The sequence below is a fragment of the Panthera pardus genome, unplaced genomic scaffold (assembly GCF_024362965.1).
Source record: "Panthera pardus isolate Hobbes unplaced genomic scaffold, ASM2436296v1 HiC_scaffold_24, whole genome shotgun sequence".
NCBI classification, from domain to species: Eukaryota; Metazoa; Chordata; class Mammalia; order Carnivora; family Felidae; genus Panthera; species Panthera pardus.
In genome coordinates, this window is record NW_026526810.1 from 33,738,980 (window position 1) to 33,755,967 (window position 16,988).

The 16,988-nt window shown below is 48.4% G+C and overlaps 1 protein-coding gene and 1 non-coding gene across 6 annotated transcripts in view; both read left to right on the forward strand.

Moving 5' to 3' along the window:
• Window positions 1–16,753, forward strand: part of DAPK2 (death associated protein kinase 2) — a 120,021-nt gene extending 103,268 nt beyond the window's left edge. For 4 of the 5 annotated variants that reach the window (XM_019441838.2, XM_019441837.2, XM_019441835.2 and 1 more), the window contains 3 exons: window positions 131–176; window positions 1,677–2,298; window positions 12,846–12,935. In XM_019441838.2, coding sequence (XP_019297383.2) covers window positions 131–176; window positions 1,677–2,285 — 655 coding nt within the window. In that variant the 3' untranslated portion in view covers window positions 2,286–2,298; window positions 12,846–12,935. Of the gene's footprint in view, window positions 1–130; window positions 177–1,676; window positions 2,299–12,845; window positions 12,936–13,044; window positions 13,129–15,563 lie in introns of those variants that run through there. The other variant, XM_019441840.2, reaches the window with a different exon arrangement.
• Window positions 10,925–11,058, forward strand: LOC128773336 (small nucleolar RNA SNORA5). The gene has a single exon (XR_008417603.1). It is a non-coding gene; the product is annotated as a small nucleolar RNA SNORA5 (small nucleolar RNA).
• Window positions 16,754–16,988: the final 235 nt, after the last annotated feature.

Below are 16,988 nucleotides of genomic sequence, written 5' to 3' on the forward strand. Positions count from 1 at the left end.
CCCATTATTCTGGTTTGATAGAAGTGGTCGAAGAATGCCAAAATGCAGGTCTGACAAGAGTAAGAATGGAGACTGTCACTCTCAGCTTCTGTATTCGTGGATTGTCATTGTTTTCTGATCCTCATTGCAGGAAACGGCTCACAATCGAAGAGGCTCTCAGACACCCCTGGATCACGGTAAGGGCATGGTGTTGCGTTCCAGTGAGCGGGCGGGTCCCTGGTCTGCTGCCAGGGCCGGGAGGGGTGGCCAGATGCAGGCAGCCCATGGAAAGGCCTTTGCTAGAAACATCCACCCTGGGGCACAGATGAAATCCAGTTGGGGGGTGCCAACTGATCTGGGTTTGTTCAAATAGGTTTATAGGTTTACATTTATATTTCATGGGCTCAGGTGATTTATGAAATGGAGCCCTCACAAACCTCAGTTGAAACCCTTTTCCTATGGGGCCATCATAAAAAGTGTTCTTTGTCAGAGGGAATGTTGCTGTCATTCTCAAAGCAGTAATCAGGGCTCCCAAGTTGTAGATAGAAATCGATGACAATTAAAAATGTCAACTTTGTAACCGAGGCTCCTTCTTTCTGACTTTTGGGGCTCTGAATAAAGGATGACACTCCAACCAGTCAGTCAGCTTCTTTAGGCACCTTGAGACCTCAGGGAATGGGGCTCAGAGATGGAAGCCTGGTAGGGAGGAGAGACGGCCACCCTCTGGGCGATGCTGCTTCCTCTGGGGAGGTGGAGGGTACAGAGGGACTCCAGCCTGGCCTACTTTGTAATTGGGCTCCCAGCTGCTGGTTTGTGGAGGGTCTTGCTCACAGTACAGTAAAGTGCTAGTTAAAGGCATTATGGCCAGGGGTGTCTGACTGCCTCACTTTGTAGAGCATGCAAATCTTGATCTTGGGGATGGGAGTTCAAGCCCCAGTTTGGGCATAGAGATTACTTAAATTAAAAAAAAAAAAAAAGGCACTTTGGTGGGGTGGAAATCAGGAGACCAGGATTCTGGCCCTACTTCTGCTGATTGATGAGATGTGTGCTCCTAGAGCATCACTAGATTTCCCATTCACCTGGAGGAAATCACCTGGATTGTTAAATGAGAGGCCTAGCCAGCTTGATCTGAGCATGCAGATCAGCACAGGTAGGGCTATGGAGGATGGAGAGCAGGGAGGGCTGGAGTGCTCAGGAGAAGGTCAGGTTCATCTACTTGTTAAAGGGCCCTCTAGGTTTTGAGTGAGCCCAGAGCACAGAGCTAGGCAGCTTCTCGGGCTTAGCATGCTGAGTATTGCTGAGGCCCAGGACACCACCTGGTCCTGAAGGAGAGAGGTCTCTCAGCCTCCCTCTGTCAGCCATGGCCTTGTCTGCTCCTGCCGTGGAGTGGATGCCTGCAGAGTCCTGGCTATAGCCTGCTTGTCTATGTGAGCACCTCTAAATGCTGTGTGTGTGGAGACCTTCTCTAATGGCCATGGACCACCCTGCCCTGAAGTGAGCATGGAGGCCGCACCCCCGTACTCTTCAGTCTTTTTTATCATCTGTGGGGATGCTCATCCCACCATGGTCCTCCCCATGGCCTGATGCATGCAGTGAATGCCTAAGAGGCTGCTTGTGTGCCTTCTTCCTGCACCTTGAACTGCGCTTTGGATTTGGCATCAACTTAATTCTGGCTGTTCTGTCTAAACACCCACCAGTCCAAAGGAGAAGTCAGAGCCCCGGAACAGCAGAAGACAGAGCCTGCCCAGCTGAAGACCAAGCGCCTAAGAGAATACACCCTCAAATGCCACTCAAGCATGCCTCCCAATAACACCTATGTCAACTTTGAGCGTTTTGCCCGTGTAGTAGAGGACGTAGCTCAGGTGGACCAGGGATGCCGTGCCCTGGCAGGGACCCATGACACCATCCAGGACGACGTGGAGGCTCTGGTCTCCATATACAATGAGAAGGAAGCTTGGTACCGGGAGGAGAGTGAGAGCGCCCGGCACGACCTCTCCCAGCTCAAGTATGAGTTCCGCAAAGTGGAGTCCTTGAAGAAGCTCCTACGAGAAGACATCCAGGCCACAGGGTCCAGCCTCGGAAGCATGGCCAGGAAATTGGACCATCTGCAGGCACAGTTTGAAGCTTTAAGGCAGGAGCTCTCAGCAGACCTACAGTGGATCCAGGAACTGGTGGGCAGTTTCCAGCTGGAGAGTAAGAACACAGATGGCCTGGGCTCCGTGTTCTGCAGGGACACCAGGGAGTCCCTAGTGGAGCAGCTCGACAGATCATGCAGCAAGGAAGTCTTGGCTGGCTTGAAACTCTGAGCACCAGAATCTAGTCAGTAATGCATCCTGGATGATTTGCAGAAGCGTGTTCCCAAGTGCCCTGCCAGAGCATCAGCTAGAATTATCCTTAGGGTGTGTGTATGTAGCATAGCCCTCCACCCCCTTCACAGAATCCAGAATCAGGAAGGCGCTAGCTAGTTACTCATTCTGCACCTCCTCTCACCAACCTGGTTTTCTGGGAGGTGGCTGGTGGAGCAGCCAAGCTATTAAAACAATTGAGAATGAGTACCTCTCAGCCTACCCTTTTCCAGAGGGAGGATGGCTGGCCCTGGGGAGATGCTTGTAATTGATCTGTGATAATGGATTTCTTCACATCTCACCTCCCACCTATATGTCTTAATAAATTGCAGATCTTGGGTAATCTTTGAGCTAAGTAGGGATAACAATAAGCCAGTTTGGTGCTTTCCTGCTGCAGAAGGAGGAATTTAAAATGCACAGAAAAATATTACCTTTCATTTGCACTGACTTTTCACTTACCAAGCACTGTCTTTGATCTTTAAAAGAACTCCTTGAGCAGAAAGGTGGATGGTATTATTCTTGTTGTTGCTATTATTTCCATGTAACTGATGAGGAAATTGACTCTGAGAGGAAAAATGACTTACCCAAGGTCTTTCATAGCTAGTTGATGCAGATGAGACAGAAACCTAGAATGCCCAACCCTCATAAGAGGTATATGGAGAAATAGGGAGACTTTGCTATAAATATCCACCTTAACATTACAGTTCAGCTCCAGAGGAAACGTTAGTAGCTTCATGTATTTATTTCATGTATTCTGACAGGTATTGGTGGAATGTCTCATACCTTTAAACGATTGTCCCAAGAAACAGGTCCTAGAAGATGCAGTTCTCTGTTCCCATCCAGCCCTGTCCCTGGCTGATTTTCAGCAGGATGGAAGGGGCATCCCCCTTCTCCACTTTTCCCCCTTCTGACTGAGGGCCCCAGCCTTGTGTTAGAAATGAAGACAAAAAGGGACTCAACAAGAAGATCCCTTTTCTTATGTACTAGGACATAGCCCTGAAAGGGCTGAGAAATTCCAGAGCGTTTAAGACTGGAAAGCACAGGCTCAGTGGTCCCTTCTTGACTCCAGGCTTCAAGCACACCTTCTTGAGGACTGTATTATGTCCTCTCCTTTTTCCTAAAGGAGGGACATCAGCCAGCTCATATGGACAGAGTGTGGGCCCAGCACTGTGCTAGAAGCTTGGGGGTGAGGGACCAGATTGTATCATTTCAAAGTTACTACACAGACTCACAGAACACCCTTGTCAGATAGGCAGGGTAAGTGTTATTCCCAATTTGGAATTGAGGAAACAGAGAGGATGTGATTTGCCCAAGGTCGCTGTAGTGGCAAAAGTGGAGGCCTTCTGATGATATGTCTGTTGCTCTTTCTGCTTCCCCTAACTGCCCCAGGCTCCGGGAGTTTACTCTTTAATTATAGGGCAGAGACACCCAGATTCATCCATATATCCATTGACAAATGTTTATTGAGCACCTGCCAGGCACTCAGCCTGGCACAGGGGATACACTATTGAGTGAAAACAGGCTCCTTTCCTGCCTTCATGGAGTTGACAGTCAGGTAAAGGATTCCAGCATTAAACAAGAACATTCTACAGATGTAGGGCTGCAGGTGGGACACATGCTATGAAAGAGAAGGATGTAGTGCTACACAAGCATGCTATGGGGGTTTCATCTAGTCAGGGAAGGCCTCCCTGAGGTGGTGATGCTGGAGGTGAGGTCAGCTAAGCAAACCAGGGAGAAAGAAGTGTTCCTGACAGAGCTGTCATGCCAGGGCTCTGTGGTAGAGAGGGCATGGGAAGCTGAAATTGCACGGGCAGAAAGCTGGAGGGGAGAGGATAAGGTGTGTATATGGTGTAGATGTGACTGGACAGGATGCACGACCATTGGCACTTTGCCATATCAAAGAGCTCTGCCTTTATCCCAAGAGTCATAGGGAACCATGATGGGTGCTGGGCTAGTCAACAGCCTGATGTGCTGGGCAGGGGAGGGGATGTCCAGAGAGCAGCACAGATGGCAAGTGGTTTAGGAGGAGACATGAGATTTTGACCCCATGCAACCATTTTTTCAGAACCCTACCTCCTTTTCCATTATCATGCCAGATCATTTCAAATATTGTATATAACATTGGTTACAGAAACTTTTTTCATCAAATATAAGAGACCATATTTCCATCAAATATAAGATGAGTTGTTATTTTATATACCAAAAATAAGAAAGAACAAAGCCAAGTGCAAGAGGAGACCGCTTCCCCTCTCCTCAAAGCTGGGACGCCCTCACTGAGAGGGTAAATGAAAAATAAAGCCACCATGCAAAAAGGGAAGGCAAGGAAACCTGAGTCTTTCACCCTTCATGCTAGATGGAGGGATGGAAAATCCCCCCTGACAAGAGCGGCCCCACGTGTGTGGAATTCACACAGGTTTGCTTTCTGGATTTGCACAATCAGTGTGATCCAAAGGAACTTCAATTAGAGAATCTAATGTCATACAGTCTGAGGCTGAATGGCCCCCAATGTCTGGCAGAAGTGGTGTGGTCATCTTCTGAAACACCTGCCTTTGTTTCAGACTGACAGTAATGACATAATGCCATTGATGGGAAAGAAGTCCTGATTTCAGAGATCCAAAACTGTGTATCTTGGGATCAGTGGAAGATAGCAAAGCCCTTTTTCCTGTGTCTTGCCTGGGAGACTGGGTACAAGTGACCTGTCTACAGTCTCTCCAAGAACTTACTTGCCCTGTCATGAGATGTGATGTACTCATTTGGCATGAAGACACTGCAGATATTAAAGGTCCCTTTGGCTATGTCAGTAGACCTTGACCTCATATAGCCAGATTTCCTCAGGAAAGGAAGCCCCCAATTGAATAACTCAGGTTAAACTTTCTTGTGAAAGTCCAAATAAAATGCACTTAAAGGAGTAAGATGTTGAGGATGATTTGATTTGGAGAGACTGGAAACAGAGAGGGGAAGGTAGTTAGTTGAGAATCGAGGCATGAGTCACTCACTGTTTGTACTGAGAGGTGGACCATCAGACACCTTCACTTTACAGCATTTGACAGGACAGGGCCTGCCTGAAGTCACCCAGCGGGTCATCCCCAAAGCCGGAGTCAGAACCATAAGTGATTCTCCTCACAGTAGTGGACTCATCTTCTCTGTGATCATATCTAGTCATTACTAACTATTTATTATTTAGGTATTTTATAAGCAGACCCTTTTCTGTACTAAGAGTTTCCAAAGACAAGTCGAAATAAACTAAGAAGCGCTCCCAAGTCTTTCAGGGAAGGTGGAGGAGGAGACCATGACCTTCCTCTGTTCCCTGGCCAGTCCAACTCTCCTCACCCTTTGGCATCAGAACCTGATACTGAGGGAGAGCCCAAGGAGGCCTGTGGAATGTCAGAGAATCCACCTGACTCCCCACCACATGTTCACAGCTGGCATTTTAACATGGAGTCAAGGGTAGGGTGGGGCTGACAGTGGCCTGAGGGGGTGTCAAGAGGGGAATGTTTCACTGGGACCTAGAGGGAGGAAGTCCTGGGGGGGTGCTGCTAGACCCATCTGCCATGAAGGAGGAGTTTTCATTTACCAGGCAGTGAGAGCTTGGCCTCTGTGCTCTGTGCAAATGCCACCCTGGGCTGTTGGGGAGGGCAGGCTGAGTGTGTGACATCTTCCTGATCATGGGTTCCCAAGGAAGCTGGAGAGTCGGGACCTTGGGAAGGCAGCAGCCTGTCCCTGCTCTGAGCTGAATGCCCGTGGCACATGGTAACTCAGCTTTGTGTTAGGAAAGGTGGAAAAGGTGTGGTAACAGGTGATTCTGCAGCTGTAGGAGGCTGGCAGAGAAGGGATGGGGCGGAGTAATAATGACAAGAGAAGCCAGTCTCCCCCATGAATCCTCTCCTCACATCACCCACCCTCCCCTAAAGGTGATTATGAAGATGGTGGCTTCCCACCTCATTCCGTCATGCAGCAGTCGGCCCATGTAGGAGGTAGCTGTGTGCCCTGCACCCACCCCCACTGCCAGCCTCTGTAAATGTCTGTGGGACTGAATGGCCTTTTCTCCTTTGTCTGTGAAACTCTTGGCCTGTGGAGAAGATTCTTTGCTCTGTAGAGGAAGACCCAGCAGTGGGTACATTTGAGGAGCAGAAGGGGCCAGTTCATTTGAACAAACACTGATTGTGCTCTGGCTCTGAAGGGAGGTGACAGATAAGGACAAGACAGCCCCTGAATAAAAGACTCAGTGTCTGGAACAGTTGGGGACCCCAACTGGGAGATGGGAAAGGCCATGAGAAGTGGTAAAATAGAGATACCTAGTATTCCAGAAGACGGGAGAGAGATGAATTCTGACTGAGACAGAGTAAGAGGGGCATCAGGGAGCAGAAACATTCTCAGGGAAGGTGCCCCCTCCAACACCTCCTTCCCAAGCCATAGCCTGTGGAGAAGGTGCCACGTAGAATTTGGGGGTCGGGGTGGAGATGAGCATGAGCACAGATTGGGAGCAGGAGCCAGGAACTGTTAAGTGGAGATAAAGAGGAGATTTATAGAGACTTAACAGAGGGCAAGTTTTTGTTTCGAATTTTTTGTTAGGGGAGATTCTCATCAGTATCCAGAATGTTACAGTGAGTTCCCTGTGCCTGTGACACAGCTTTGACAGTGAGCGAGTCATGGCCAGTCCTCTCCCATTCATCTGCACCACGGCTTTTTCCGGAGTATTTTAAAGCAAACTTTGGACTTACTTAACTTAAATTCCTCAGCATGAATTTCTAAGCACTTTCTTTTTAATATTACTTCTGTGCCCTTATCACGCCTGACAGAAACCAAGAATAATTCCTTAATATCATGTGGATACACATTCCATACTCCCACGTCCCCACTTTTCGCAAGGATGTCCTGTTGTAGTTTGTTCAAATCACGATCTAAACATAGTCCACACTTGGCGTTTATTTGGTGGTTACATCTCTCAGGTCTCCTGTCTCCTGTAACCGTCCAGGAGGGAGAGCTTTTGAAGCTTTTCCTGGGGACAAAAAATTTCTCAGAAAACTGAAGGTCCTGGGGCACCTGGGTGGCTCAGTTGGTTAAGCAGTCGGCTCAGGTCATGATTTCATAGTTTGTGGTTTTGAGCCCTACACTGGGCTCTGTGCTGACAGCTTTGGAGCCTGGAGCCTGCTTTGGATTCTGTGTCTCCCTCTCTCTCTCTGACCCTTCCCTGCTTATGCTCTGTCTCTCTGTCTCTCAAAAATAAATAAACGTTAAAAAAAAAAAAAAAAAGAAAGAAAGAAAGGAAAGAAAAGAAAAGAAAAGAAAAAAGAAAAGAAAAGAAAAGAAAAGAAAAGAAAAGAAAAAACCTGAAGATCCTGGAAAGAGGATTAAAAGGGCTGAGACCTAACTAAGAAAAGTGAGACCAGGCAGGGCAAGGAAAGGGGCATTTCCACGTGTTTCCATTGGCTTCTTCTAGGTATAAAACAACTGGCAGGGACACAGCCTTTCTACAGCTCTCCCCACCCATATATAAGGAACTTGACACTCAGGCCCCCTTCAGCCTCACATGTTCCTTTCCTGGGAAAACTGGGAAGTGAGGCCAGCAGGGCCCAGGCTCTAGCCAGCAAAAGGGGAAGTTGGAGATGCAAACTATGGAAAGACTCCATTAAGGGAGATTGGTGGGGGAGGCAGAGTGGGAGACTGAGGCGGCAGAGGGGTGTGGGTACTCAGGTGTCCCTGGCTTCCAGTGGAGGACGGGGCTGGAGAAATGGCACAGTTGGAGGTTTGAGAAGTTGCGATCTGTTTGCAGTTTCTAGAGGAGGCCTGGTATTGAGAGAAAGGCTGGAGTGCCTCTTCTGTAAAGCCAGGCTTCCTTTTTTATGCCCAGGGGAATGGCTGTTGTTCCATCTCCCTGCTCTGTGGACGTGGGTGTTGACCTGGCACACCCCTCGGTACTGTTTCAAAGCCGTTTGCATCTCCGTAAACAAAACCTGACTCAGTCGGTGTTCTGTCTTCTTGACTCGCTTCCCAACATTTTTCTGAGAGACTAAACATGCTCCTAGGAGCCTGGTCAGAATCGCCCATACTCTCTGCCCAAAGGACAACAGGCTTAGAAGGTGGGCACTGTCTGTTTGCAGAGAGGGCCGGGCCAGGAGGAGGCAGAACCCAGTCCCACCCTACTGACACCCCTAATTTAATCAATGGTGTTGCTGCCACTTTCCTTCTGGGAACAGATTTCACTGCAGAATTTATGTCTCTGACTTTCAAGGATTAGATGGTATCAGCATTTGCTTGAGCCTCTTAGCAACCAAAGAGGCCCATTGATTAGGAAAGGCCAGCCTGATGGATTTATAGCCTGGGTGGCCTCCTTCTCAGAGTTCATGCTGTTTTGTGTAGCACATAGAGCCCTAGAGGTAATTGCATCACTTCCCCTTAATGGCCTCTGGGAATGATCCCCCCTCATATTTTAGTTGGGCCTCGTTGCTCCACTGCTGGACTAGTTGGAAGGTAGGATTCTTACTAATGGGATTCCTCTAGCAGCCTGTTGACTTTCCGCCCACGGGGTTCAGGCATCTCTCTTCTGCAAGAGTGTCAATCAGTAAGTGGATAAAAAGAAGTCCGTACTCTTCTAGAGTCTACCGATCCCACCTCATCAAACTCCAAGCAAAGTGCAAGTGTCCCCTGCAAGGGTTAGGCTCAAAAGTGAATCACAGACAATGGTGAATTTAGAGGTAGAAATGTTCTGTGAGTTGGGAAGGCAGGAAATCACCCTGGAAAGGAGATACTAGTTGCTGGGAGGTGCAGGAGAGGGAGATTAACACAGAACAGGGGCACCTGCGTGGCTCAGTCAGTTAAGCGTCTGACTTCGGCTCAGGTCCTGATCTCATGGTTCGTGAGTTCGAACCCTGCATCGGGCTCTGTGCTGACAGCTCAGAGCCTGGAACTTGCTTCAGAATCTGTGTCTCCCTCTCTCTCTGTCCCTCCCCTGCTCATTTTCTCTGTCTCCCTTGAAAATAAATAAGCAGTAAAAAGTTAAAAAAAAAACAAACAGAACAAACAAATACAGAATCAAATGTCAGGTAGCGACAAGTGCTATGAAGAAATAGGGCGCAGGCACAGTGAGTTGTGTGGGGGCAGTTGGGATGCTATTTTATATAGGATGGTCAAGGGAGGCATCCCTGAGGAGGTGACATTTGAGCAAAGACCTGAACAAAGTGACCAAGTGAATATATGAAGGAACAAGGGCAAAGACCCTGAGATTTGGGGCTCCTGGGCCAGCAAGCAGACTGTGCGATGGGAGACACAGCAACAGAAAGGAGACAGGGAGGAAATTGGTTGGAGAAAAACCCAGATGGTACAGGCCTCGGGGGTCTGGATGAGCTTGTTGGGTTCCATCAAGTGCCGGGAAGCTGCTGGAAGGCTTTGATACCAGAAAAGTCAGGCTCTGCCCTCTTTTGCATCTCCCCTCAGGTGAGACCTAGACCCAGGGCTAGGCTTGCAGTTGCGTCAGAGGAAGTGAGAGGCAGTTAAGGAAAGAGCTGCGAGACCTTGGCCTGGTGGTCCCCTCAGCACCCTCGTCTTCTTCTCTGTCTTCCTTGTCCCCTCCTCCCATTCTCTTTCACTCTTTGGTACAAAGAGTGTTTTAGTTTGGGAGGGTGAACAGCCCCTGGCTTTCTCATCCCCCGCTCCATGTCAAGGTTGTATGCATTTTCCTCCCTGTTCCCTGACCCCAACGGAAGTCTGCTGGCTCCCAGGCGGAGTTGTGGGGAGTCGTGGTGTCATGGCTGCCGATCCAGGTGCCCGGGGCCTCTCACTGGCAGGAGCAAGCAGGTCCCAGGTCCTAGGATCTCATTCCAGTGTCTCTTCAGCAACTCGGGGAAACAATTTAACTATACAACTGTTAAGCACCCACTGGTGTATGCTCTGGGTGGGGAGGAGATGGGCCAGAGGACATTGACAAAACCATGAAGAAAATTCTTTCTGTGCCTTCAAGTTGTTTTTCATTAGTGAGACAACGCCACTGCAGAGCTGGCCGAAGTCAGTGAGAAATATTGAGGGAGCCCACATGTGTTTCTGTCATGGCAGGGAGAGAGAGATTGCTTTTTGGAAGTTGTCTTGGAGGAGGTCACGTTTGGACTGGGCTTTGAAACACACGGAGGACTTCCAGGAGCACGGGGGTTGGGTGAACATGGAAAATGGCTTCTGCCAGAAGATTTTAAGTCCCGAGCGGTGTGGGCCAGCTGTATGCACTGGCTTCCCGGGTGCCGAGCGCCATGATGGAAAATAAACAAAAATGGAGGAGAGCTCCCAGTGTGGATGGGAGACAAGACCAGCACTCAGGAGTCCATGAGCTATGTCACTCAGCATTCAATGGGGGGGGGGGGGGGGGGGCGCGGCAAATGAGGCATTGCTGTGAGGAGGCTGTCGGAGCAGAGAGAAAAATTGAGCTGGATGGGACCACATGTATCATCCTGGGCAGTTCATTTGTTGAGACCACAGAATTCTTTTGAGAATGGATGAAATCTGTCAGCTCTCCTCAGAAGAAACGTATATCTGTACACATGCATTCAAGTGAAATTTTTATTAAGATATAATTCACATACCATAAAATTCATCATTTAAAAGTATGCAAGTCAAGCAGCCGTGTCAAATTCAGGGCCCGCCCGTCCATGGCAGGTGCTGGCCCGAAAGGCTGCCACAGAAACACCGTGGCTCATGGGCCCTGATCCTCTGTGCTGGGCCTCAGAGATAAATTGGGTCACAGACACCAAGAAAAAAATAAATAAATAAAATAAAAGTATGCAAGTCAGTAGTCTTTAGTATCTTCACAAGGTTATGCAATAGTCATCACCCTCTAACCCCAGGACAATTTGTCACTCCAAAAAGAAACCTCATACCCTCTTAGAGGCCTCTCCCACCCTCCCCTCTCTCCAGCCCCAGCAACTACTAATCTGATTTCTGTCTCTATCGATTTGCCTATTCTGGGCATTTTATGTAAATAGAATCCTACAGTGTGTGGCCTCTTGTGCCTGACCCCTTTCATTCAACATAATGTCTTCAAGGTTCATCCACGTTGTAGCATGTGCCAGGACAGTGGACGCTCGAATGACCCAGGTTTGAACTATGAGGGTCCACGTTCATGTGGATATTTTTTATGAATACAGTATAGCACTGTAAATGTATTTTATCATCCTTACAATTTTCTTAATAATACTTTCTTTTCTCTAGCTTACTTTTTTTGTGAGAATACAGTATGTGAAATATAGAACATACAAAATATTTGTCAGTCTGCTGTTTATGTTATCGGTGAGGTTTCCAGCCAACAGGAGGCTATTAGTAATTAAGTTGTGGGGGCGTTAAAAGTTATATTGTGGATTTTTGACTGCATGGGAATTCAGTGTCCTGACCCTGCATTGTTCAAGGTCAACTGCACTTCATTCTTTTTTATGAATAATATTTCTGAATTATATTCCATTGTATGGATATATTCCATTTTGTCTATCCACTCATCAGGTGATGCACATTTCAGCTGTTTCCATTTTTTGGCTTTTATGAATAATGCTGCTCTGAACATTCATGTACAAGTTTACATGCTAAAATTTGCAGAGCATTTCAGGAGGTTCATAGAACCTCTGAAACCCATCTCTGGATCTAGGAAAGCCTGTTTTACAGAAAGAGAGGAATTCAAGAGGGAATGGAGTCATCAAATTGTTTGCTTAAATATATCCAGTTTTTTATGTCAATTATGTTATCCCCATAAAACAGATAAGAAAACCGAGGCTCAGAGAAGCCATGTCAGGATTGTTGGAGAAGCCAGGATTTAAGCTGAGCTTTGACTGCCAAGCTGTGAAAGGCAATGATATATCCCATCTCCTCTCAACCTCCACCGAAGCCCCTATTTCCTTCAATTTACTTTTTTTGTTGTTGTTTGTTTTTAAATGTTTATTTATTTTTGAGAGAGAGAGAGAGAACAAACGGGGGAGGGGTAAAGAAGAGAAGTGGGGACAGAGAGTCTGAAGCGGGCTCTGTGCTGACAGCAGCGAGCCCAATGTGGGGCTCAAACTCATGAACTGTGCGATCATGACCTGAGCCGAAGTCGGACACTCAACTGATGGGGCAACCCAGGCGACCCCTTTCAATGTACTTTTAAATGGGGTATTAAGCTTCTGTTTGCCAACAAAGCATCTGTTTTGCTAAGCCCAGAACCAGCCCAGTGCACAGTGGGCATCCTAGACTGCTGTCCAATGACCCTTCCCTAAAGTGAGCTGTGACTGAAGGCCCTGCCTCTCATTCTTCCCCTCTGGGGGGCCCATTCTCCAGCCCAGCCAGAGTGTGTATCCGGCTGCGGTAATAATAGCTCAGGGGCACCAGGGCCGTCTCCTGAACAGCTGAGACATCTGTAACCCTTGCCCTGAGTGTGTTGTCCCTATGCATGCCCTGCCCAATGAGGAGGTGCCAAAGTCAGGCTAAAGATGGCATGTGGTCGGGGGTGTGGAGAAGGGGGTGGCTGCCGACCCAAGCCCTGTGTCAGCCACCATGCTCTGCTTTGTCTCCCAGCCGGTGGACAACCAGCAAGCCCTGGTCCGCAGGGAGTCTGTGGTCAACCTGGAGAATTTCAAGAAGCAGTATGTCCGCAGGCGATGGAAGGTGTGTCAGGGTTCAGGGGTGGGGGGCAGGGGGCACCGGTGGGTTCCTGGTTCCCTCCAGGGTCCCTGTGCACATTCTCACCAGGCAGTTCCTTTTCTGTCTCCCTCAGCTCTCCTTCAGCATCGTCTCCTTGTGTAACCACCTCACCCGCTCCCTGATGAAGAAGGTGCACCTGAGGCCGGATGAGGACCTGGTAGGTAAATGCAGTGTTGTCTTGTTGGGTGGAATTCTGGGGTGGCCTGCAGCTTGGGGATGGAAGGGAGGAGGTGGGCCCTAACTGTTTCCCACCAGTTCTGCTCATCCTGTCCTCCGCGTGTGTGATGGGCAGAGGCTGCATATTCCGGGGGACCGCTGGGGTGGTGCTGGGTTGGGGGCCTCCGATGGGCAGCATGAGCTCCTCAGGATCTTGAATCCTTTCCTGGTTCACCTTCAAAGGTACTGCTGCTGCCATTTCACTGCCCTAGTCTCCCCCTGAGGACTTGTAGCCTGTTGGAGCCTTGAGAACTCTGAATAATAAAATCACCACAGTCAATCCACAATTTATACCTGGCAATCCAAAGATCTGCTGTAGAATGGGAGCTTCATATTCATTTTTCAATTTTTCCATTTCTGTTTTGCTTTAGATTGCCAATAATAATAATAATAATAATAATATTTAGATGATATTTGATTAGCTTGCTACTGTTTTGTGTACATTTAAAATGAGGAACTTATATTGGTCAAGAGCGTGGCTTCTGGAACCAGACTTTCAGGATTCACATCTGCCACTTACTAGCTGTGTGACCTTGAGGAAAATACTTAACCTCTCTGTGCTGAAATGCTGTCACTTGTAAAATGGGGTTAACAACAGTTCCTACCTCACAGAGTCGTCACAAGGATTGAATGATGACATATTCTTAGAGCCTGGCATTATATGTGCTTAATATGGATTAGCAGTGATTCTAGTGTAAAATCTCCCCGTAGACTTTAAAGTGCAGTGCCAGTGCCTCAGAAGGCAGTGTTAGTATTTCAGACAATAGAGGTGTTCTGGACAGATGTTCCCCAGTACTCGTCAAATGTGGTGAGGCCCCAGAGATGTCTGGGATGGCACAGGTCAGGACAGAGGCAACTCCTGTTCAGGAAGAGCGGCTGCCTGAGATGGGTGGGCAGCCAACGCTGAACAGCCTCAGGACATACCACGCTCGCACTCGGGCTGCATCCCAGGACCTGGCACGGTGACTCTCTCCCCCCACCCCCAGGAGGGGATCCTCTTTCTTCAGCCTAAGCTCTTGTTGATTCTTGCTCTTGCTTTAAGGATTTATGGCTCCAGAGGCCCAAAACAACTGTATGGCTTTGGCCAAGACATGTCCCTTCTCTAACTGCTTTCCTCATCTGCCATTCAAAGGGACTGGACTGTCCCTCTGAAAATCCCTGCTAATGACAGGCAGACTTTCCCCCAGCTTACTTTTTCATTGTTTGGCTCTGACTCATGCTAAAAAGTTGCTATTCAGCAGAGCTTGAGTTATTTTTATTGTTCTAGCTAGGCTTGGTCCAGGATGGACTTGGCTTAAGTTGATCTTGACCTTGGATTTCCAACTGGCTTATGCCAGGGGAAGGAGAGAAGGCTCTGGGAAGGAACATGGCACATGAGTTGCTCTGAAAATTCAGGCCATGGAGAGAGAGGACTAGAGGATAATTAGAAAGAATTTGTATTTCTTTCTTAATTTTTGTCCTTGTGCAAATACTTAAGAACAGTCCTCTTTTTATTCAAACACTCAGCATCATCAGTTCAGTAGCTCGTTCTACAGGTGGAAAAGGAAGGCTTGGGTCCCAGACATCTATTCTACAGTTTTCCAAAAGGGAATTTCCTTTAAATAATAACAACAACAACAACAACAACAATAAATAATAGGTCCTTTTTTTCAGGGAGCCTTAAATTTGAACATCTGACAGCAGATGTTTTATGACACACTTAAGTCTTTCTGATTGGTGCCTCTTTTAATAAATGTTAATAATTTGATTAGACTGATGTGACTGAATGAAAAAGTAATGACCTCCAGGATGGCTGCCTTGACTCTGGTTTAGCCATGGAATGCACTTTACTCTTTTCCTCTTTCATAAAGATGGAGCACAGAGGCCCTGTCCCTGGCAAGGCTTGCCAAAGGTGCGGCCTAAGCCAGTCAGAGCAGAGGGGGTGTGGAACAGTGGCCATCAGAGCTTGGGGAGGTCCCCGTGGCTCATCCCTGCTTCCCGTTCTCTCCAGGCTGAGTTCAGGAGGCCACTCAACCCACAGAGCATGTATCCAAGTGGGCTTGATTATGTGGCAGCTACAGAGAACACCAGATACTATTTTCATTATTATGATGATGATTTGGCTTCTCTTGGTGCCTGGTTTCCCCTAGAAGCACTACCTGCTTTCCTTCCTCCTGGGATGGAGGCCTCAAGGCAGTGGTCTGGCCCCATTTCCAGACCCCTCCCCACCCCCACCCAATCCACCCCCAGACTCTGGACAGAGTAACAGCCTTTGCCTCAACATCCACTTCCCTGGCTTGCAGGCCCCTGGCCCAGGTGCATAGGCCCAGGCTGCCCAGCACAACTCCATCCCTGGCCTCTCGTGACGCTCTTGCCCTGGACTTCTCTTTTTCCCAGAGGAATTGTGAGAGTGACACAGAGGAGGACATCGCCAAGAGGAAAGCTCTCCACCCTCGGAGGAGAAGCAGTACCTCCTAGCTGGCCCGGCTCTCTCCTTGCAGACTCTGGGTCTCCGCTTGTCACCAGCACCTAGGCATTCTGCGTCCCTGAAGACTTTGCAAGACAGATGGGCCTGCAGGGCTCAGAAGAATTTCCAGGGGAGCCGGGAGCCCCTGGGAGCGGTGGCTGTCTCCTATGAAGGAGGCTCCAGCATTCCCAAAGCTCCTATTCTCCAGAAAATGGCTTTCGCCTGTCTGCCGACCTCAGAACCTGGGCTGAGGTGTGGACTTGAGAAAATGATGCAAATGAACGTCATCATCATGGGGGAAGGTCAGACTCAGGCAGGTTTTTCTCACAGGATGAGGGAGTTCAGAGCTAGCCTGGTCAAAAATTACACCAGAAAGACAGAGGCCTCCCCCATGGGAGCAAGACAAGTGAGTGAAGTGAATCTTAGGGTGTGAGGGACCAATCTTGTGACTTCCCAGAACCCACATGGAATCAGCCTGTTGGGCAGACCAACATATTTGACCTTCTAAAGCAGCCCACTGTATTATAATTTTTTAAAAATTTTTATTAAACTTCTGGTTTTACCTGGTGCTTGGCTTCTTTTAGGGCTATCCCCATCTGGTTTTCTTTAGCTCAGGTGCCTATGAGTCTGGGGGAGCCCCCAAGGTTGGGGTGCTGAGTGGACAGTACCTCAGAAGGTCACACTGAACCATGCCCTCTGGACTATAGGGCACCTGCCTTCTATATCCTTCCTTAAGGGTTTCCATCCCCCCAGATCATTGCAGATACAGCATATAATGCCTGCACCACCTCTGCCACTACTCCTATCACTACTGCTGATACGGGCTTGTGTCTCCCAACCTCTAGTACCACAGAATATGACTGTATTTGGGGAGAGGATCTTAAAGAGGTAATTCAGTTAAAATGAGGTCATTGGGATGGGGCCTGGTCCAATGTGCTGGTGTCCTTACAAGAGGAAGAGACTGGGACATCAGAGAAAGACAATGTAACAACACAAGGAGAAGACAGCCAGCTACAAGGTAAGGAGAGGGGCCTCAGAAGAAAATAACCCTGCCAATACCTCGATCTCAGACTAAGGGCCTCAAAAGCTATGAGAAAATAAATTTCTGTTGTTTAAGCCACCAGTCTGTGCCACTTTGTTAGGGCAGTCCCCAGAAATAAATACACCTGCCAACTATGGCCAAGATAGGGGCGGGGGACTTTTGAAAGATGTAGAGGAAGAAGGGCAGAGAAACCCACAGGGAGAAAGGAGAGGAAAAGAGGTGGGTTACATGGACCCTGGGGTGAGCATGGTAAGGGAACGTTAATGAAATGGAAATCTGGGCCCTGCTTTCCAGGTCGAATGAATGGTGATGC